At 38.1% G+C, this 23,072-nt stretch overlaps 1 protein-coding gene across 3 annotated transcripts in view; it reads right to left on the bottom strand.

Moving 5' to 3' along the window:
• Nucleotides 1-23,072, bottom strand: part of SLC25A14 (solute carrier family 25 member 14) — a 29,218-nt gene that overhangs the window by 478 nt on the left and 5,668 nt on the right. For all 3 annotated transcript variants that reach the window (XM_019427005.2, XM_019427007.2, XM_053891430.1), the window contains 7 exons: nt 20,966-21,113; nt 18,023-18,117; nt 16,390-16,475; nt 12,687-12,782; nt 8,457-8,581; nt 7,360-7,495; nt 919-999 (listed from right to left, as the gene is read on the bottom strand). In XM_019427005.2, coding sequence (XP_019282550.1) covers nt 919-999; nt 7,360-7,495; nt 8,457-8,581; nt 12,687-12,782; nt 16,390-16,475; nt 18,023-18,117; nt 20,966-21,113 — 767 coding nt within the window. The remainder of the gene's footprint in view (nt 1-918; nt 1,000-7,359; nt 7,496-8,456; nt 8,582-12,686; nt 12,783-16,389; nt 16,476-18,022; nt 18,118-20,965; nt 21,114-23,072) is intronic.

Raw genomic sequence — 23,072 nt, 5'->3', positions numbered from 1 at the left:
TTGACAATGAAAGCTAAACCTAGTTCTAAAATTGTGTATTGCATTCTCTTACACTGAGGTAGTCTATCTCAGATTCTGAGTTGTACTTGCTTAAGACTTTTTAAAAACAATACCTGGCAAATCAAGCATGCATTGAGTGCCCACCACATACCCCTTATGATTTGGCATTTAGCAATAAAAACAGATTAGAACTCTAACATACTTATAGTCTTCAGTGGCCAACAGGCCACACACACTCTCTCACACACACCCAAGAACATTAATGACAACATATATATAATTCAATGCTAAGAGTAACTGTTACTCTTAGGTGATCAGATCAATCCCAAGGAGAGAGAGGCATACTCCCTCTCTCAACCTATAGATTCCACAAGGGCAAGGAATTACTTTTGAACCCTGCAATGCTCAGCACTATACACACAAACTATATACAACATTCAATTCTCTCTGCACAAAGGAGGCACTCAAACACAGCTAAAGAAACAAGAGCCATCCGTGAGGAAAGAGACCTACTTGGCCTGGATTCCTTCACCCTATGAGTGTTTTCTGTCTTATTATTTCTCCAGTTGCTCTGGTCCTATAGTTAGGAGTAGGAAATCTGGACCACCTCAGCATGTACTTTCCTGTGGGCAAATCCCAACAGGGTTTCCAAAAACTTCATAACCCCTTCCAGATTTGTTTGTACTTGTTTTGTTTTAAAGAGGACACTTTGGTACATCTTTTCCGCTGCCTTTAGTTTGTACTAGACTCCAACTAAAAGCCATTTCTCTACTTAGTTCTATCCTCAATGGTCACCATTAGAATGCTTGAGTTACTCACTTGCCTAAAGGTGTCAATAACCAAATTTTCCTTCCCATAGTAAAAAATTACCTGGGAGCTTAAAGCATCTGCTTTCATTCTCATATTCTAAAAGGATACAATGATGTTCCAGGGTCCAAGTCGAAGCCAGTTTGGCCAAAATCCTTTATAGAGTGCAAAAAATCCCTCATGTTTCCACATCTGAGGGAAAGATATAATCAAAAATAGAGTGAATTCCCCTTACTATGTACATCTGACAATTACTTTTATTTTTAGTACTCATCTTCCATGTCCCTCCCCAACAACTTATGGCTCCATTAATGCTGTTTTTCTAAAGCCATACATTTTGAATTCATATACAGTCTAAATCTACCCACTCATTCAACAAATATTTAAGCACCTTGCCTATGCAAGGTACTCTTCTTGATGCTGGGATAATAGTAATAACAGTAAACGAGAGAGAAAGTGTCTGTGGTAGCCAGCCTCCAATATGACCCCAATGAAAGCCACCACTAGTTATTCATATCCTTGTGTAACCCCTCTCACAACATACCAGGAGAGGTCTAGGTCACCAAGAAAATACAGCAGTAGTCTGTCACCTCCATTATGGTATAAAAGATGTTTTAGATCTAAAAGGCTTCTGCTTCTGTCTTCTTCTCTCTTGAATTGTTCACTATAAAGTTAGCTGTCACGTCATGAGAGGCCCAGAAGGGGAGAAACTAAGGCTTCCAGCCAACTTCCAGAGAGGAACACAGGTTTAGTAGCCAACAGCTAATAATTCCTGCTAATAGCCACATGAGTGATCTTTGAAGCAGATATCCCAGCTCCAGTCTAGCCTTCAGATACGGCTGTAGCTCTAGCTGACATCTGACTACAACCTCACAAGAGAATCTAAGCTGAAATCACTAAGCTAAGTTGCTTCTGAATTCCAGACCCACAGAAACTGCGTGATCACAAATGTTTACTGTTTTAAGGAAGTGAGTTTTGGAGCAATTTGTTATAAAGGAAGAGATAACTTATACACTCCCTGCCCTCAAGGAGTGCACTCTCTAGAAAAGCTGACAAATACATAGATTGATATATATTATATTCAGAAATGGAAGTGCTAATAGGAAAACTAAAGTAGGGTAGGGAATAAGGAGCTGGGCAGTCACTATCCTCCTCTGAGTCTGTTTCATTCTATCAACTTCTGTGCAATGCCATGGACTGCCTGATGTAAATGCTTTCAAGATTGCATGAGGAACAGTGCGTAAATTGCTTTGAGTTTAGGTTTCCTGTTTTATACAATGGGGGTCCTAAACACACCAACTGAGTAGCTACTTGAATTAAATGACATATTAAATGACAAAGGTCATAAACTGGTGGTGTGTTGAATTCAGCCAGCAGAAACAGTCCCTATTTTGTGTACTATTTTAAAATATCTATTAAGTAACTCCTGTGTGTTAGGCACTGGGTTAGACATTGCGATGTTATTTTGCCCTTCCCCTGGTGAAGTAAAACCCGCCACTATACTAAATAATTGATATATTTGGATAGGACATTAATATGAGAATCCAGACTTGTAAATATCCCCTATCCCATCCTGTAGATTAAGAATACTCAAGATAATTATCCTTACTAATCATTTTTTGAACAAATAGTAACAGAATAAGGGGACTTTTACAGAATCATAGTGGTAATATGCTTTCCCCCAATGGATTACGAGCAAATGCTGAAGGTCTCAGACCAAAATTGACGTTGGAAAATTGTGAAATTCAGCCAGATGCAGATAACCTAGAATCATAGACTGCTAAAATGACATGGGACCTTAGAGATACAATCCAATATAAAAAATATATAATTTATACATTAAATTATAAATAGTGTCACTTTCCTGCTTCAAGCTCTCCAATGGCTTCCCAGTGGATTTCACTGTAATTGCAAATTTTATGTGATGATCTATAGGATCCTACATGATTTAGCCCCTGCCAGTCTCTCCAGTTTCATTTCCTACTACTTTCTCCTTCATTTACCACACTCAGCCACACCAGCCTTCCTTTTAACCTTTGAACATATCCAGTTCATTCCCAACTCAGGGCCTTTGTACCTGTTCCCTCTTTTTGAAATGTTTTTTCTCTCAGATCTTCATCACCTTCTTCTCATCATTCAGATCTCTGCTCAAATATCACCTACCCACAGCCTTGTCCTGGCTATCCTGGCTGAAGTAGTTCCCTACTATCATTTCCAAGTCACTGTCTCATGCTCTATTTATGTCTTAATAGCATTTAATTCTATCTGAAATTATATTATTATCTGTGTGTTTATTGTCTGTCTCCCTCAACTAGAATGTAGTCTCCAGGAGAACAGGGACTATGTTTGTCTTGCTCACCATTATATCCCTACCACCTAACACTGTCTGACACAGGAAAGTTTCCAATAAATACCTAAATGAATATCTGTTGAGTACATGAACATACAAACACAGTAAGGGTCTCTAATACTCCCATGAGCCATATGAATCTTTAAAAAGCTCCAAAACAGTGACTAACTTCTATAGAACATTAGGACTGGGAGGCCCAGTGCCTGGCTTCAGACAGTTGTATGAAAACAAACACAAGAACTTTTGTAGATAAACAACGACAACAGACTACTTCATAAAGTTGTGCATTCATTCAATAAATAATCTGCTGTGGATAAAGTGATAAGATGCACATGGCCCTGCCTTCATGGAACTTACAGTCTACTGGGGCAGACAGGCATTAAAAGCAATTACAATAAAATGTAACAAATATAAATGTGATACAGCCACACAATGGAGTATCACCCAGCCATAAAAAGGAACACACTGATACGTACTAAGACATGAATGAACCTTGAAACATTGTGGTAAGTGAAAGGAGCCAGTCAAAAAGATCACATATTGTATGATTCCATTTATATGAGATATCTAGAATATGCAAATCTAAAGAGTTAGAAAAGTAGGTTAGTGGTTTCTTAGGACTGGGAGTGAGGGAACAGGGAGGTGATAACTAAAGAGTACGAGGTTTATTTTTGAATTCATGAAAATGTTCTAAAATCAACTGTGGTGAGGACAGTCACACAAATCTGTGAATATACCAAAAGCCACTTTGAATAGGTAAATTTTACAATATGTAAATTAGTCCTCAAAAAAGATGTTTTTAAATAACAAAATAAATGTTGTCAGAGTAAGTACAAGAAACTGTGTACACATAACCTAGTTCATCAGTCAGGGAAGGCCTTTAGGAGAAAGTAACGAGGTCTGAAGAATGAATAGGAACTAGCTAAGTGAAAAGGATATATAGGGTAGGGTGGGGGCATCTAACAAAGTATATGGCATGGATGAAAATTTGGGAATGAAGGAAAGTCTACCAGTGGAAATTGTATAGTACATCTGGAATGTAGAATAAAGGTAGCAGTGATAAGGCTGTAGAAGTAAAAAGTGGCCAAATCATATAGAGCCTTGGGTCAACGAGAAGCCATTCAAGGGTTTTAAGACAGGGGTGACAGGGTAAGATTTGCAGCTGTTGGTTTCTATGGCAGAAATGAATGCAGAACTCCATTCACTAGTGCTCTGGGACTCTCGCTGATGAAGTAATAAAGCAAGATGCTATTATATACAATGACAATATAGAGCAATCAGTATAAAGAACTTTAACAGCAAGTAAATGAATGAGAGAGTGAATATAGGTAAAGGTTACTGCCAACATGAAAATATGTTTCTGACAATATAAAACAGCATGGTGGTTATAAGTTTAAACTTTTGAATCAGACTCTGGTTTAAGTCCCAGATTTGCCACTTATTAGGTGTATAATCTTGGGTACTTAGCCACTCCCACCCAAGTTCCCTTGTTTATAAAATGGAAAACATATCTACTCCATAGGGTTGCTGTGAGCTAAAAGATAGACTATAGTGTGTGGCACATAATAAGCATTCACTAAATGCTAGCTATTACTCTATTATTGTACATTCTATCTCCTGTTAGCCAACCTTCTTGAAAGAGTATTTTACACTTGTCTATTTACCCTTGAGTCCTATGTGTTTACCTGTCTCTATTAGAATTAAAGTGTCATGACAAAGGCCAAAACTTTTCTGTTCACCAAACTAGAACAGCACCTGGCACATAAGACTTAAACATTTTTGTACTGGATGAATGAATAATTAAACACACTCCTCATGCACATCAATCTAGCTTTTGCAAACATCATTCCAGCAAACCTCCTCTAGAAAATATCAAATCCAACAGATAGTTTGTAGTCCTTATATTGGACCTCTCTATTCCAGTTGGCATTAAATAACTACTCATCTCTTCTTCAAACTCATTACTCCCTGGGCTTCCATGGCTCTTCTAAGTTTCCTCATATCTTTTGACTGTTATCTTTCGGTGTCTCTCCTAGGTTTCCCACCTGCCAAGCCCTTAGCAATTGGTATTCCTCAGAGATATTTCCTTGGCCCTCCCTTTCTCTCTCTCTATACCAGCGATTGTCAAGTGGAAGGGTAAGCATGTCAGAAATAGCAAAGAGGGGCTTTTACCAAACTCTACTCCCCAAAGTCTGAGAATCACTTCCTCTGTGAATCACTATTAATGAAAGGAATGCATAATACTCTAGTGTGCTAGAAAGGCAAAAATGATGTGAACTCCTCTACGTTCTCTCCTTGGTCTCCCCCTCCACAGTTATGTACCACCTGTACACTACTGATTCCCCAGGCTCCTATCTATATCCCTAAACTCCCCTGAGTTAAGACTAAGGTCTCCAAATATATCCACTGCATGTTCCTCATGCACTTCAAACTAAGTATCCAAAACTATACTGTCTCCCCCCACCCCACCCCGCCCAAAAAAACCTGTTTTTCCTGTGATAACTGTGTCAATGGGAATCACCACACAGTCACCAAAACAAAGAACTGGGAACTTATCTCTGGCACTTCCTTTCTCTCACACCTCTCCACACCTACTCAAGCAAATCCTATTGACTTTATCAACTAAATTATTCTCAACTCTATCCTACCTTCTGCATCCCCCCTACAGTGCTCAAATTCAGGCTTTATTGCCTCTATCTTAGATTACTAACAGCTTTCTAATCAGCTTCCCTATCTCTAGGTCATTGTTTCTCAAAGTGTAGTATCCAGAGTCTCAGTATTGCCTGAGAACTGGTTAGAAACACAAATTCTCAAGTCCCTATTCAAGACCTGCTGAATCAGAATCTGGTGATGGGCCCCAGCCATCTGCATTTGAATAAGCCCTCCAGGTGATTCTGAGGCAAGTTAATGCCTTAAGAACCACTGCTCTAGGCTTACCCCTTAGATAAATGGCTTTTCAACCTTAGGTGAACACTGCAATCACCTGAGGACTTTTAAAAATACTTTCAACCTGGGTCCCCTACCCCCATAAGTTCTGAGTTCATTGGTCTACAGTAGACACAGGAGCTGTGAAAGTTTCCCCAGGTGGCTCCAATGCACCTGAGAACCACTGTCTTACAAACCCAAAGTGATCTAAAATACAAATCTGACCTGATTAAGATCTTTCAATAGCTCCCCATCAAGTTAAAAAAAAAAACCCAAGTACCTCAGCATAGCATTCAATATCCTTTATAACCTATTTAACCCCTTAGCCATCAACATAAGAAAGGCACTACAGTGTAGAGGTTAAGAATGTTAGTTTGAAGCCAAATGGTCTGAGCTGAAACCCCACTAGCTGCAAAATTTGGGGCAGGTTAGTTAATCTCTAGTGCTTTAGTATCTACCACATGGGGTAATGATGAGGATTAAGTGAATGAATACATGTAAGTCTCATTAGGACAGTGTCTGATACAAAGTAAAAATACTCAACAGATGTGAGTTATTCAAGATGCCACCATCTACAGGGAGCCTATCCTAAACTTCCAAATTAGACTAAAATTTCCTTCCATAGGTCCCTGAGTTTATCAAGTTTACCAGGCTGTGCTGATTATCTGTTTGTACACCTGCAGTATACTGTAATTTCTCTGTATCTACTAAAATGGTTCCTGTTAGATAATAAATGGTTGTTAAACTAAACTGACAGCACAGAGAAACCATATGGAAATGTCGTATTTTGGCCCCAAATTTGCTTTTTGTAGAAGGATGATCACCAGTGATTACACAACACATTTGTGATATTCAGTTTCCTACAAACATAGCATCGCAGAAACTTTCAAAGGCAAAGTGTAAGCAACAGCACAATACTGAACTGAAATTGAGTACCAGATTTTCTATTACAGGGTCTCTGTCTTACCTGAAGCAGGTAAATGTGGGATATCTTAAGTCCCTTCTATCTCAATAATTCTACATGGTGCTATTAATAAAAGTATCCTGCAGTCTCAAGTATTCAAACTGGAATGATAATATTAAGGACCACTGCATATCAGCAGATTGCCAAGGAGACAGCTTTTACAACTGGAAATTATTCTGAGAGGCTATTAAAAATATACATAATGATTCTTCCATCTTCAAAATGATACATAGCAACCAAGAATAAGGACTGAAAGAATGCCTGAGACATCTAAAAAAATCAAAAATGCAAACCAAGCCTACAGTGTGCATACCTTTAAAATACCATCCAAAGTACCCTTGTAAAGGTCCACATGTCCCACGATTGCCCTCTGGTTCATCATGCGAGTTCGAACCACATCAACTGGATTGGAAGCCAGAGCACCAGCCAAGCCGCATGTAAAGCTGGAACTAAAAACGAAAACTTTAAGATAAACCACCTCACTTCCAACCCTGACTAAACAGAAATTACGCCAAACATAAATTCATAACTGTATGATGAGTCAGACTCATCAGATAAAACTTGGCACCTGCCCTTTCATTACAATCTAAAGAGAGAGGAAATGTGTTCTAAAGAAATGTCATTCAAAAGGTATCCCTGTGGGGCACCTGGCTGGCTCAGTCCGTAGAGCATGTGACTCTTGATCTCAGGTAGTAAGTTCAAGCCCCATACTGAGTGTAGAGATTACTTAAAAATAAAATCCTTTAAAAAGTATTATGCCCTTCACTTTTCAATCCAAAACTTAGCCTTTGGTTGGGGGCGGGGGGGGGGGGGGGCAATTTAGAAGTCTAGCAGGATCCCTAAGCAGAAACTAACATACATCATCTATTAGACATATAAGTTTTCATACCACAGCATCATATACCAAATGCGGTATACTTCGAGCAGTAAAGTATCATAAAAGTTCCAATATGAAGAGAATGTAGGATAAGGCTAGCAACAGTCTTTAGCCCAAAACTGTGGTTTTGTTTCACAGGCCCTATAAATTTTCACTTTTTTCTGATTCTCATTGAGAAAAGTTTGCTTTCTGATCCAAACTTAACCAAAGAAAATAACAGATAAAATTAGATATAGAGGCTGTGTATGAACAAATGCAAATCCTAGACATCTGATAGGCTGTTGTATTAGACACTGCTACCAAGTACAGTGGTAGTACAGTATCTACAGTATCTACCCACAGTACAGTATCTACCCACAGCATCTAGGATCTCTGTACAAGTATTAGAAGGCTTGAAGTTCTGGAGATAAGACAGAGAGGAGTATCTAGACCATCTGTACCCATTATTGATTCTACATGAGGACCTCAGTGAAAGATGCTTTTTGTGCTCAAAATAATGGAAATATGGAATAAGCACAGCCTATAATACTTACACAAAGTGAGTTAAAATTGTGTCTCCCATCACCCCTGACAATATTAAGTGCTTCTTTGTAATATCATAGACTGGTAACTCCACGCCCACAACAATGGCAGCCCGCTGAGCAGTTGGGACAACACCCTGCAATATGTAAGTGATATTACACACCAAAGAAATACACAGGTTAGTGACATAAATTGTAAAAAAGTGAACAAGGGGCACCTGGGTGGCTCAGTCTGTTAAGTGTCCAACTCTTGATTTAGGCTCAGGTCATGATCTCATGAATTGGATTGTGAGATCGAGCCCCACGTTCAGCTCTGTGCTGACAGTGCAGAGCTTGCTTGGGATTCCCTCTCTCTCTGTCCCTCCCATGTGCACGTTCTCTCTCTCTCAAAATAAACATTAAAATATGAGAGAGGAGCACCTAGATGGCTCAGTCATTAAGTATCTGACTTCGGCTCAGGTCATGATCTCATGGTTCGTGAGTTTGAGCTCCACATTAGGTGAGCTCACGCCCCGCTTCGGGTGAGCACGAGCCCCATTCCAGGTGAGCCCTTCTCTCTCTCTGTCTCTCTCTACCCCCCAACTCTGCCCCTTGTGGGATTCTCCCTCTCTGCCTCTCGCTCACTTGAGCCCCTTCTCTCTCAAAAAAAAATATGATTTAAAAAACAAATAAATAAAAATAAAACAGAACAAAACAGGTTGGGAGTTGCAAAGTGACATAAAAATCCAAGTCTGGGGGCACCTGGGTGGCTCAGTCAGTTAAGTGTCCGACTTCGGCTCAAGGTCATGATCTCAAGGTTCCTGAGTTCAAGCCCTGCACTGGGCTCTCTGCTGTCAGCGCAGAACTCACTTTGGATCCTCAGGCTCCCTCCCTCTCTGCCTCTCCCCAGTTCTCACGCATACATGCTCGCTCTCTCTTTCAAAAATAAACAAACATTAAAAAAATAAAATAGGGACTCCTGGGTGGCTCAGTCGGTTGAGCATCCAACTTCGGCTTAGGTCATGACCTTGCAGTTCGTGAGTTTCAGCCCCACAAGGGGCTCGCAGCTGTCAATGTGGAGCCTGTTTCTGATCATCTGTCCCTCTCTGCCCCTCCCTTGCTCATACTCTCTCTCTCTCAAAAATAAACATTTTAAAAAATAAAATAAAATGTCATTTACATTTGAAAATAACATACCACAGGGACAAGTGCTTTCTGGGATACCTGTTATAAAGTGCTCAATCATTTATAAATTCCCAAATTCAACTCATAAAGTGGAAGTGACGTAGCTGTGCTATCATCAGAAGATGTCTAATTCTGCTGGTCGGGCTGGCTGGCCCAACAGTGCCTTCCTCTCGGACACTTCCACCTGCTCAACAGTGTTAGAAGATGATCTTCACAGAAGACTACCTTGCTGAACAGTAACGCCCCAAATTGGAGCCCATGGGCCAAATTCAGGCAACAGACATGTTGTGTATGGCCTACACAGTGTTTCTAGAAGGCCGAATTAGCTGTCAGTGTATAAAAAACAGGATACTTCCCATAGGAATGCAGATTTTCAGCTTCTCTTGAAAGCCCAAACACTTTGGCCACACTGGACTCCCATCATGCAAGACAACAATGAATAGGGTCCACACTCCTCTCCAGTTCACCAGGGTCCCCATAACTCTCTACCATGTCTCCAACTCTGACTTTCACTTGTGCTGTTATTTCTTACAATGAAGTTAGAAAATAAAATGTTTCCAGTACTCATGTGACAATTAAAGCAGGAAAATAAAACAATGACAAAGGAGACCATGTGTTTGAAGAAAAATGTAAACCTATTTCCGTGTTGAAATGAAAAAATATTCCTGTATTTTTTTTAAGTTTTGAGAGAGACAAAGAGCGTGTGAGTGGGGGAGGGGTAGAGCGAGGGGGACAGAGGATCCAAAGCAGGCTCTGTGCTGACAGCAGAGAGCCTGATGCAGGGCTCAAACTCACGAACCTCAAGATCATGACCTGAGCCGAAGTCAGATGCTTAACCAACTGAGCCACCCAGGCACCCCTATTCCTATATTTTAATATGCAAATAATACACGTCTGTGTCAAAAGAGTACATAACACAACGTACTTCACTTCTTTATCTTACATGCCTGGACGATTTAAGCAACCTGGATCATGAAAGTAGCTATGTTCCATTCCTCAAAACATTAAACATAGAATTACCATGTGATCCAGCAATCTCGCTTCTGGGTATACACACAAAAGAACTGAAATCAGAGTCTTGAAGAGATATTTTCACACCCATATTCAGAGTAGCATTATTCACAAAAGCCAAGCTACAGAAACAACTTAAATGCCCATTAACAGATGAACAGATAAATAAAATGTGGAAATAGATACAATGGAGTATTGTTCAGCCTTAAAAAGGAAGGATATTCTGACAAGTGACGACACGAATGAACGTGGAACAAATTATGCTAAGTAAAATAAGCCAGTAACAAAACACAAATACTGTATGATTCCACTTACATGAGGTACCCAGAATAGTCAAATTCATAAGAGACAGAAGGATGGTCACCAGGGGGAGGGGAAAATGGGGAGTTGTTTAATGGGTACAGAGTTTCAGTTTTGCAAGAAAAAAGAAATCTAGAGACTAACTGTACAACAATGTAAATGTACTTATCACTACTGAACTGTACATTTAAAAATGTTTAAGATGCTAAGTTTTATGTTACGTGTATTTTACCACAATTAAAATTTTTAACTAAAAATAAAGTAGCTATGTTTTGACAAAAACTCCCTATTGTCATTCCTGCTTTGTCTTTCCCTTAGCATTAGTTTGTGAAAATATCTAGTTAGGTCCATTTTCTGGTTTTAAATTAGACTAATCAAGAAAGTGCACCCTGTTATCAAAAAGCAAACCTCAAGGATCATTAATGGATGCTAAGACCATTAAGTGAAAGGTTATTAAGTAACAGGATATATGCATGTTGCTAAAGTATCACCCTACAGGTTACCTGCTAATTACAAAGGGGGAAAAATTTTTATCTCTTAAAATGGTGAGACCTGGTGGACATCATCTTACCAAATAATCAAACTTGGCATCATTAATTGTGGGACAAAGTAATATGTGCTTCTTGCTTTGATACAATATGAAATATACAGTGTAATCTATGAAGTTCTCTTACCAAAATGTTTAATGTGAATCTAATCAAGTCAACAGACCTAACTTCCAGTTTGAAGGAAATACAGGGGAAACATTCTATAAGAAAACTGGCCTGGTCTCATCAATAAGGAAAATTTGAATACAGACTGGATGTTAGGTATTAAAGGCTTGTTAATTTTCTTAGATGTGATAATGATATCATTATTATGTATTATTATATAGGAGAATGTCCTTATTTCTTAGGAGATGTATAACGAACTATTTAGGAGAGTACCATGATGTCGGCAACTTCCTTTCAAATAAGTTAGCAAAAAAAAAACAAAAAAAGAATGTGTGTGTATGTTTATCTGTGTACACACATATAAACAGATAAAGCATATATGGCCAGATGTTAACAGTCATTTAATCTGGGTATATAAGGTGTTCACTGTTCTGTTCTTTCAACTTTTCTGTATGTTTAAAATTTTTATAGGAAGTTGGGGACAAATATGAAGGAAGGAAAAAAAAACACAAAGCTCTCTTCTTTAAGAGCCTATTAATGGATTTCCCATTCTACTATCTGTGTATATTCTACAAGTAGTCTTATTAAGTGATTAAAATAAGATAAAAAGTTATAGGAACAAAAACAAAAACAGGAGTAGATAGAAGACTGGAAGATTAAATGGCAAAATGTTAACAGTGATTATCTCTAGTTAATAATACTGGATTTTTTTCTTTTATAGATCTCAATATTTTTAGTACAATTTTTACTTTTTATAAGGTTAAGAAAAGCTGTTTTAGGTAATCAGAGACTGTCACAAATATATAGTGCAGCGTTAGTACAAAACTGGCAAAAATATGTATTAAAGACTTAAATTCACTGTGAATTTAAACAAATCAAAATGACTATCTCAAGTAATGTCATTAACTTCTCTCACACAAACATCCCCAAACATTAAGCAGAAATAAAGAAACTGGTAAGTTTTGGTCCTTTCATAGGTGATAAGAAAGTTTCTTACCTTATGTTCTGGGTTACAAAAAATTAAACAGCGTAAGATGACAATTCATAATTTAATGGCTTCGTATAAGAAGTATTCTTTGCAAATTTATAGGAAAGGGGCATAAAGAGTACTTACCCTCCACAGACCCCTGGCACCTTCTTGTTGGTATATATCGATGAAGCTGCCAATCATGCTGCCTTGGAACAGACTTCCTTGAGCCTGCATTCGAATCTAAAGTAAGAAGGGGTGAACATTTTGTTTTAACAGAGACCAAAATGAGAGGTTTCACTCATTTAAAATTAAGAAAACAGTATTTGGGAATTCTCAGAAATGTTACCCTGTTATTCTGATGAAATTAATGACAAACTATATATTTTAGAAGTGTAATTTGTGTAAAAGTATGTCTCATAAAAATGATTTTCATCAGGGGTGCCTGGGTGGCTCAGTTGGTTAAGTGTCAGACTTCAGCTCAGGTCATGATCTCGCGGTTTGTGAGTTCCAGCCCTGTGTTGGGCTCTGTGCTAACAGCTCAGAGCCTGGAACCTGCTTCAGATTCTGTGTCTCCCCCTCTCTCTGTCCCTCCCATACTCATGCTCTGTCTCTCAATAATAAATAAATGTTAAAAAAATTTTTTTAATTAAAAAAATGATTTTCATTAGCCTCACGTTCCTTATACTAAGTCAATCAATTCTAGAGCTGGAAGAAATTCTGGGAAAAAGAGAACAAGTACTCAGTGAGGGTAGAAAATAATTCTTCTAAAATGTGATTAGTTGGGGCAACTGGGTAGCTCAGTCGGTTAAGCATCCAACTTTGGCTCAGGTCATTATCTCACCATTCGTGAGTTCAAGACCTGCATCGAGCTCTGTGCTGACAGTACAGAGCCTGCTTTGGATTCTGTCTCCCTCTCTCTCTGCTCCACCCCAGCTTGCATGCACCTCTCTCTCTCAAAAATAAACAAAAATTTAAAATTAAAAAAAAAAAGCCACATGAAAGATTTGGTACAATTCCCCCCGTGACTGCACACATAGAATCATAGTAGCCAGTCGCTAAATACTAGTGGCCCAAATGTGGGCCTGATTTTCAGGATGCACAACTCTAGGTTTCAATAAATGTCTTTGGTAAATCAGGAGACAACAGCATGTTTTTACATGGAAAGTCAACTGCTACTACTAAGAGTTTTGAGATAAAAACCTAAACTCAGTTAAATCGGAATAGAAACTATTACAAAGATAAATTTAAAAAACTACAAATATCCTATGGTAAGTAGGAGACTTCTTTAAGGAGGTAATTCCTGAGCAGGGCTGGGACTAGGGTGAAGCAAGTAGGAGACTTCTTTAAGGAAGTGATTCCTGAGCAGGGCTGGGACTAGGGTGAGGCAAGTATGGCACTTTCCTCTGGCACAAAATGTAGGAGGGGGACTCAAAAAAAACCCTCAGTAATCCAAATAATAATGCAATATTTTAAGACATGAAAATGAATGCAGAAAAACCCACAATGAACCAAATATCAAAAATTTAACTAAAGACAGAATCCAACAGGATGAGATTAGGGTGAGGAAGTGAGATGAATTATACAAAATATTGATACTTTATTCATCGTGAATAATTTGCATTCATTTTAGTTTTTGAAAAATATTGCATAAAAGTGTTATCTCTCGGGGCGCCTGGGTGGCTCAGTTGGTTAAGCGTCCAACTTCAGCTCAGGTCATGATCTCATGGTTCATGAGTTCGAGCCCCACATCAGGCTCTGTGCTGACAGCTCAGAGCCTGGAGCCTGCTTCAGATTCTGTGTCTCCCTCTCTCTCTGCCCCTCCCTGGCTTGAGCTCCTCTCAAAATAAAAAACGTTAAAAAAATTTTTTTAAATGTTATCTCTCTTGATTACTGAGGTGGTTTTCTTTTGTGCCCCCTTCCATTTTGCATCCACAAGGAGCACCTCATTTGTCTCATCCTAGTCCTGGCCCTGTTCCTGAGCAGTCCTGAAGGATAAATTCATGAGAAAATGGGTAAAAGGCATTACAGTCAGAGAGCTATATATACAAAGGCAAGGAAGCAACACATAGATCAAAGAAAGAGCTGTTCAAGGATATACACAAGAACTGAACAACCCGATTATGATTATAGATCCTATATTGGTACCATCACAGTCTAAGTTTGTGACTCACCCCACCCCCAGTGCCTTCAGCCCTACCCAGGTATAAGAAAGGAAAAGGTAGATTATAGCATGGGTCAATGGTTGTAATTGTACCAAGCAGGTCAAAGGGACAGGAAATTGAAGTGAATCACTTAGGTGATTAAATCTAGGATCCACATGGATAAGAAAGGAAACTTTAGGGAGTTAAGTATTATTGTTCTTGAAAAGGTCAAGTGTAATTATATTGCAAATATTTTAGAGTTTTAGGATACAATCAGTTCTCTTCACAAATACTTACTCTTCAAATCAAAAGTGATAAAAAATTCTGTATATATTACTCTCAATTTAATCTAGAAAGTTCATTTCTTATCCTTTCTCCATCAACCATCACTGGTTTCTTTCTCATGTGTGGTTTTTCATGTCACTCTCTTGGTTCTCAAAACTCTCTGAATTGCAATAGATCTCTCCTTCACTAACCTAACCACCTATGGTTTCAAATAAATAAAGCATATGTCCTCTTTTTTCTCATATTCCCTCTAAAATAACTCTCAAAAACTTGTGACCCTCTCACACATTATAATCATATATTTAGTGCTTTTAATTAATCCTAAGTTTATTTTTTTTTAAATTTTTTTTTTAACGTTTATTTATTTTTGAGACAGAGAGAGACACAGCATGAACGGGGGAGGGGCAGAGAGAGAGGGAGACACAGAATCGGAAGCAAGCTCCAGGCTCTGAGCCATCAGCCCAGAGCCCGACGCGGGGCTCGAACTCGCGGACCGCGAGATCGTGACCTGAGCCGAAGTCGGATGCTTAACCGACTGAGCCACCCAGGCGCCCCTATTAATCCTAAGTTTAAATAAGTTAGTAACTATGTAGAATCTGTTTACCATTTTATGAGATAAAATAAGATGAAGATTAATATTATCAAATAAATGTTTCATCCTGTCTTTTGATAAAACCTGAAAGAAATCCAATTATATTTTTAAAAATCAATACCACTAACCTATACTGTTCAAGTTTTGTATTCAGAATATCCCAACACAAACCAAAATATACCATTTAAAAGCCAAATCTCATCCTTAATGGAAATATAGGTAAGACAAGAAAAGACAGATGCATTATAGACTAAGGTACCTCAATTAGCTATTAAAGGAGTCTTCTCCAAAAACTATATTTTGATGTATCCCTTTGTTTGGTACCCCAGGTTACACCACTGGTCAATATACCATACTGAGATTTAAAATGGGTTGGGAGTATGCCTTTCTTTTGTAAAGTGGGAAAAGAACTATTAAAAATAAAAACACAAGTTCTTTCTCAGATCAATTTTAGAAGAATATAAATGGAAATGAGGTATCTGAAAACTGATTCCCTTAAAATTACATAGTCCTTGGAAAGAATCTTATACAGCTTTGCATACTCTAAAGACCAAAGGATCAATGCATATCATAATAAATTGACTATTATTTACTGAGCATCTACAATCTACCAAGTGTGATAGGCAGTCTACACATATTATCTCTAATCCTAAACAAACCTATGCAATAAGTACTAAATTATCTTCATTTTACAAATGAGGAAACTAAGGCTTAACACAGTTAAGTGATTTGCCAAAGGTTTTACAGCTGGCAAGTGGAGATCTGACTCAAAGTTCATACTCTTTTCACATCACATTGCATACATCCAATGCTACCAGACCTCTCTTACCTTTAGTACATCAGTGGGGTTGGCTATAGCGGAAGATATCACTCCTGACACTACCCCACAGATCATATTAATTAGAAGAGTTTCATCTGTAAAAAGGAAAAAAAAATTCTGCTTGTATTAAGTACTAGTTTCTGAGAATAAAGTACTGATCTTTCAGAGGAAGGGAACCCTAGGCAGAGAATTGACTGTAAGAAATGAACCACAAAGCTTATGAAAATTAAAAAAAAAAAAACTCAAATATTTCTAGATCCCATATCATCACTGCAACATAAAAATTATAAAACATAAATCACTATTTTTTAAAGGTAGTTCTAAAGGACACTAGCACATGTCCTATTATTCTGTATAGAGCAACTGGCAATAGCCCACATAAATTCAGAATGTGGTATTTCTTCCTCAATCATTTCAAACACCTAAAAAATTTCTTTAAGTATTTTTCTGGAGAATCATCAACTCTAAAGACTTAGCAACAGAATTTTAAAAGGTAAAAGCTTACGGATAACAGAAAAAAATTACTTAAATATTAATTTTGACTGGCCTTGATATCTACTGGCCTCTATTTACAGGTTTCTGTAGTTCAAATGTGAAAAACTAGTCATTTGAAATTAAATCCACTCAGCCAAAAAAAAAAAAAAGAAAAAGAAGAAGAAGAAACAGAGCATAATATTCTAAAATGAAAATTCCATCTTCACCATGCCTTCTTACCATGGAGAGCCTACAAACAGAAACTAGGTAAACCCAAGTGAAGCATCTGTGAAAGGAAATTATTTTAGGAAGTAAATCCTTCAGAATCCTCAAAGAAGAGGCTCCAGAAAAAGTCAATTTAGCACAATCAAGTAACTCAAAAGACATTACTAATCAAAAGGCTCTCCAGCTATCCACAACCATGCAACAGCCCTGTGGTAAAATAACCATTTAGTACCATATCAGGATAGAAATGCTACAGCAACAATAATAGAGACATAGGATAATGCTGAATGTGGGTAAGGTGGTCATAGGTACAACAGAATCTAGAATAGTCTAAAATTACTCCATCTAACAAAAGCTTATCAAAACTGGCAGCTACAGGGGCGCCTGGGTGGCGCAGTCGGTTAAGCGTCCGACTTCAGCCAGGTCACGATCTCGCGGCCCGTGAGTTCGAGCCCCGCGTCAGGCTCTGGGCTGATGGCTCGGAGCCTGGAGCCTGTTTCCGATTCTGTGTCTCCCTCTCTCTCTGCCCCTCCCCCGTTCATGCTCTGTCTCTCTCTGTCCCAAAAAGAAATAAAAAACGTTGAAAAAAAAAATTTAAAAAAAAAAAAAAAAAAAAAACTGGCAGCTACAGAACTGCTTATAGTTGAAGTCTTTTTGGCAATGAAGATAGCGTTAATTTTCTGGACAAACTTGTCCATGTTCCCTCTGTGATGACCAGAAGCCTTTTTTTTTCTTTGATAGAAAAAGGGACAAACTTAAAGAGCAGGTCCTTCTAACTCATAGATCACTCCTGCAAGGATTAATCCCAAGTCAGTATGAACTCGCTTTGTCCTTGCAATGACTGTCATCCACTCTCAAGCATCCCATGATGAATGGTTCTTAGTAAGCATGATTTTGATAATCCTCTGAGTATCACCCTAAAAGAGAAGAAGTCTATACTGACCTTCTAGACGTTCTACAAATAATCTCTTCAAGCTTTGGTAAATGCCAATTTTGATGGTGCCATATGATGCCTGTCTTAGCAAAGCAGGAGCGATTCTGCCAAAAAAAGAAAGAAAAAGTCAACTATACTCAATGTGCACTTGCAGATTAAACACATCTAGATAGTCTACTCATTTCCATTACTCACCTCATTCCACCCAACTACTTCAGAATATGCATTTATTCAAGCACAGTGGAACATTCACCAAGAGAGAGCACATTTGGATCATAAAACAAAACTATTTTTTTTATTTTTTTAAGTTTATTTATTTATTTATTTAGTGAGCGAGTGCAGGGGAGAGTCAGAGAGAGAGGGAGAGAGAGAATCCCAAGTAGGCTCCATGCTGTCAGCACAGAGCTTGACACAGGGCTTGAACCCACAAACCATGAGATCATGACCTGAGCCAAAATTAAGAGTCAGACACCTAACCAACTGAGCCACCCAGGCACCCCAAAACTCAACAAGTTTAAAAGAATTGAAGTCATATAGAGTACATTCTCTGACTATAATGGAATCAAACTAGAAATCAGTAAGGAAAATCCTCAAACACTTGGAAATCAAACATCACATTTCTAAAATTTTTTTTTAACGTTTATTTTTGAGACAGAGACAGAGCATGAACGGGGGAGGGTCAGAGAGAGGGAGACACAGAATCTGAGACAGGCTCCAGGCTCTGAGCTGTCAACACAGAGCCCGACGCGGGGCTCGAACTCACGGACCGCGAGATCATGACCTGAGCCGAAGTTGGCCGCTTAACCGACTGAGCCACCCAGGCGCCCCAAACATCACATTTCTAAATAATCCATGGTTCACAGGAAGTCTCAAAGGAAATTTTTAAAATACATAGAACTGAATGAAAATGAAAATTGAACCTGTTAAAATACATAGGGCACAGCCAAAGCAATGCTCAGAGGGAAATTTACGTCACGAAATGCTTACATTAGAAAGGAGGGAAATCCCAAATCAACATAAGTTCCTAACTCAAGAAACTAGAAAAAGAAGAGCAAAATAAAACCAAAGCAAGCAGAAGGGGAGGACATAGTAAAGAGCATAAATTAATAAAACTGAAAACAAAAATAGAGAAAAATCCAGCTTTTTTGAAAAAAATCAATAAAATTGATAAACCTCTAGCAAGGTTCATAGTAATAAAAAGATGGAAGTCACCAATATCAGGAACGAAACAAGCAACAGCACTACAAATTCTGCAGCCATTAAAAGAATAAGGGAATACTACTATAAACGACTTTATGCTCATAAATTCAACAACTCAGAAGAAATGGACTAATTCCTCAAAAACTACAAACTACCAAAACTCAATCAGAATGAAACAGATAAAAATATGGGAATCATCAAAAAAACATGAAATAGATCATTTGAATAGTCTCATAACAATTAAAACATTTTAATTCATAATTTAAAAGTTCCCAAAAAGGAAATCTCCAGGCCCAGACAATTTCAATGGGGGAATTCTACCAAACACCTAAAAAAATCAACACTAATCTTACATAATCTCTTCCAGAAAAAAGGAGAGGGAATACTTACCAATTCATTTTATGAGGCTAGTATTACCCCAATATCAAAACCAGACAAAAAGAGTACAAAAAGGAAAAACTACAGGAAAATATCTCTCATGAATTTAGATGCAAAAATCCTTAACAAAATATTAGCAAATTGAATCTAGCAATGTAGGAAAAGAAGTACACACAATTATTCACCTCATGGAGATTTTTTAAAAATCAACCTTACTTCCTAACAGCTGTACATGTATCTTTCATCTATCAAGAAGACACTAGAGCCAAGATTTCACCATATTTAAGTTCTGCTTATAAACTGAAGACATTCTCACTCATACCCCCTTTGAGATTCTTCCAAGTTGCAGAACTATACTTTAGTAGTTATAAATAGAAAGACGACAGCAGCTTGGATGGTTAAGATTTTAAAAATGATGACTAAATATGCATATTTCTGACTTTACTGCTTGCTATTAGAAAAAAATAATCTTGTGATTGTCCATGCTGATTAAAGAACAAGGTGAAACAGATGATCCATGATTCACTTGCTTCGAGATGTATTACTTGATTTTTTTCCCTAAGAAAATTGTCTTTCAAAATTAAGTCTAACATAGGTTAATAATAAAATTGATGTCCCTTCTCTGAGCAGTAAACTGGTAACCTAGATGCAGGAGTGGCCTAGGAAACTGGCAGCAGATACATGACAAAATGGGCAATAAACCACAAACCTATAACTAATTAAAAATTGACAAAAAAAGATCAGTCTCCCTCTCTCACATTCTGCATTTTATGCTTAAACTACCAGAATAGTATTTCTTTAAAGAGGAAAATTTTAAAAGAAGTATTTGGCAACTCAGGAAGAATACCACAGAAATGTAAGCCATTAATTGGTGCTGCTATTCACAGGGGCTATTGATGACTCTCAGGAAAACAGGAGAAAGCCAATGCTGCAATGAGATATCCATTTTAAAATATATCACGCAAAGCCAGATGAACACAAAATCTAAAGCTCAAGACTTACAAGCAAGTGAAATAGAAACTTGCACAGGAATATTGAATTAAAAGTTAGAATGGTGAATATGAAGGGCACACACTATCAGACCACTGAAATACATGGTTTCTTTGAAAAGTGTTTTGGGGCGCCTGGGTGGCTTAGTCAGTTAAGCGTCTGACTTAGGCTCAGGTCATGATCTTGCGGTCCGTGGGTCTGAGCCCCACGTCGGGCTCTGTGCTGACAGCTCAGAGCCTGGAGCCTGCTTCAAGTTCTGTTTCTCCCTCTCTCTGCCCTTCCCCTGCTCATGCTCTGTCTCTCTTTCTCTCTCAAAAATAAACATCAAAAAAATTTTTTTGAAAGTGTTTCTATTCAAGAGGTAAAGAAAGAATCCAGTCTCACCCAGAATACAAAGCCAATACGCCTTCTTCTTTATAGATTCGGAACAAGGCATGAAACATTCCTCGGTATTTTATTTCTTTAAAACGGACATCAATGCTTTGGCCCTGAACTTGAAGGCGTGTTTTAGTCAGGTCCACAGGGAAAGTTCCTATGAAAGAACACACTGATTTATAAGTTTCTCCAAAGAGTCATGGTTAAATTTTGGCTGAATTTAAGCCAATGACAATTTGAAAACATAAGACGAAGTCCTTTTTATAACACATAGGGGATATCTCTACTAAGAGTACCACTTTCAGAAGAGTTGTATGTGGTAAAGTGAAATATACTGTACTGTATCTAGGCAGTAGGATTTGGCCCACAGTATAGTTGAAACTGATATAATAAAATGCTTTAAGATGGTCCTAATATACTGCAAATACAAAATAATTTAAATGTTTTAATTTCATCTATAACATAATACAGTTTGGCACTTGAATCTTCCTCTGCACCCCCCCCCCACCTTGACTCCCCACTTCTTCATAAATCTCTCTAATTTTTCACAAAGAAGATGGGAAAGCATGGGATTGCTGTTCCAGGTACTCTTATATACTATTATAAAGTTTTGTCAGTTTTTTTTCTTTTATCTGTTTACAAGAAACAAATAGTTCCCTAACATAACAGCAAAGTCCTACTTGGCCGACTCATCTTGGTTCTACGTTTAATTCTGGACTAATAACTAACACAGTGCCTGGGAAATGTCTTGAACCAAACTTCTTTAGTTACCTCAATACACAAAAGTGGTCATTACATTGACAAAATGTGTTTTAGGGAATACTTCGAAGTCTAAAACTAACAAGGTGATTATGTAGCTCTGGTCACTTATGACTTTGGTATCATAACACCAGAGCATGTGCCAAGAAAGTCAACAAAGATTAATGGGTTGGGTCACTTACAAATAGCTTAGGAAAGAGAAAATTGGGAGATGAAAAAACACAGTCTAAAAAATATTTCCAAATTAAAATCAAATAGAGAAGAATCCAGTTTGATCTTATTAATCAATTTTCTTCTAAAATGGGACAGAGAGGCGCCTGGGTGGCTCAGTCGGTTGGGCGTCCGACTTCGGCTCAGGTCATGATCTCATGGTCCGTGAGTTCGAGCCCTGCGTCGGGATCTGTGCTGACAGCTCAGAGCCTGGAGCCTGTTTCAGATTCTGTGTCTCCCTCTCTCTCTGACCTTCCCCCATTCATGCTCTGTCTCTCTCTGTCTCAAAAATGAATAAACGTTAAAAAAAATTTTTTTTAAATGGGACAGAGGTTTGAAAAAAGAAGTCTGGGGGTGCCTGGGTGGCTCAGTCGGTTAAACAGCCGACTTTAGCTCAGGTCATGATGTCACAGTTCGTGAGTTCAAGCCCCCCACTGGCTCTGCACTGTCGCAGAGTCTGCTTCAGATTCTGTGTCTCCCTCTCTCTCTGCCCCACCCTCCACTCATGCTTGCTTTCTCTCTCTCTCAAAATAAATAATAAACTTTTAAAAAGAAAAGAAAAAAAGTCTGAATACTAAGAAAGTTATAAACAACTTAGCATGAAGGAAAGACCATTAGTACAAAAATATAGCAGAAACCCCTATATTATCGAACTCCCTTTATCTTTTCATGTACATTACTTAAACCTAGAGCAAATTAACAAATCATTAAACTATAAAAAAAATCTTCCTAAGTTTGACTTTTATTAAAATTTTTTTTAACATTTATTTATTTTTGAGCAACAGAGACAGAGCACAAGTCGGGGAGGGGCAGAGAGAGGGAGGGGGACAGAATCTGAAACAGGCTTCAGGCTCTGAGCTGTCAGCACAGAGCCTGATGCAGGGCTCAGACCCACGAACTGCAGGATCATGACCCAAGCCAAAGTCGGATGCTTAACCAACTGAGCCACCTAGGCACCCCCTAAGTTTGACTTTCTTAACCTCACTCACCATACCATTAGTAGTACTTTTTTAGAAAATATTACTCGATGGCTTAGAGACAATAGTTTTTAAAACAAAGTGAGCTTCTTTTCACTTTTTCTCTAATTTTCACCAAAAATAACTGTCACCATAAGCTACCATCTATACCATAAGAAGCAGATTCGTCA

This window comes from Panthera pardus, unplaced genomic scaffold, assembly GCF_024362965.1.
Source record: "Panthera pardus isolate Hobbes unplaced genomic scaffold, ASM2436296v1 HiC_scaffold_27, whole genome shotgun sequence".
Classification (NCBI taxonomy): domain Eukaryota; kingdom Metazoa; phylum Chordata; class Mammalia; order Carnivora; family Felidae; genus Panthera; species Panthera pardus.
The sequence above is the reverse complement of the archived record's forward strand: the minus strand, read 5'-3'. Positions and strand labels throughout refer to the sequence as shown.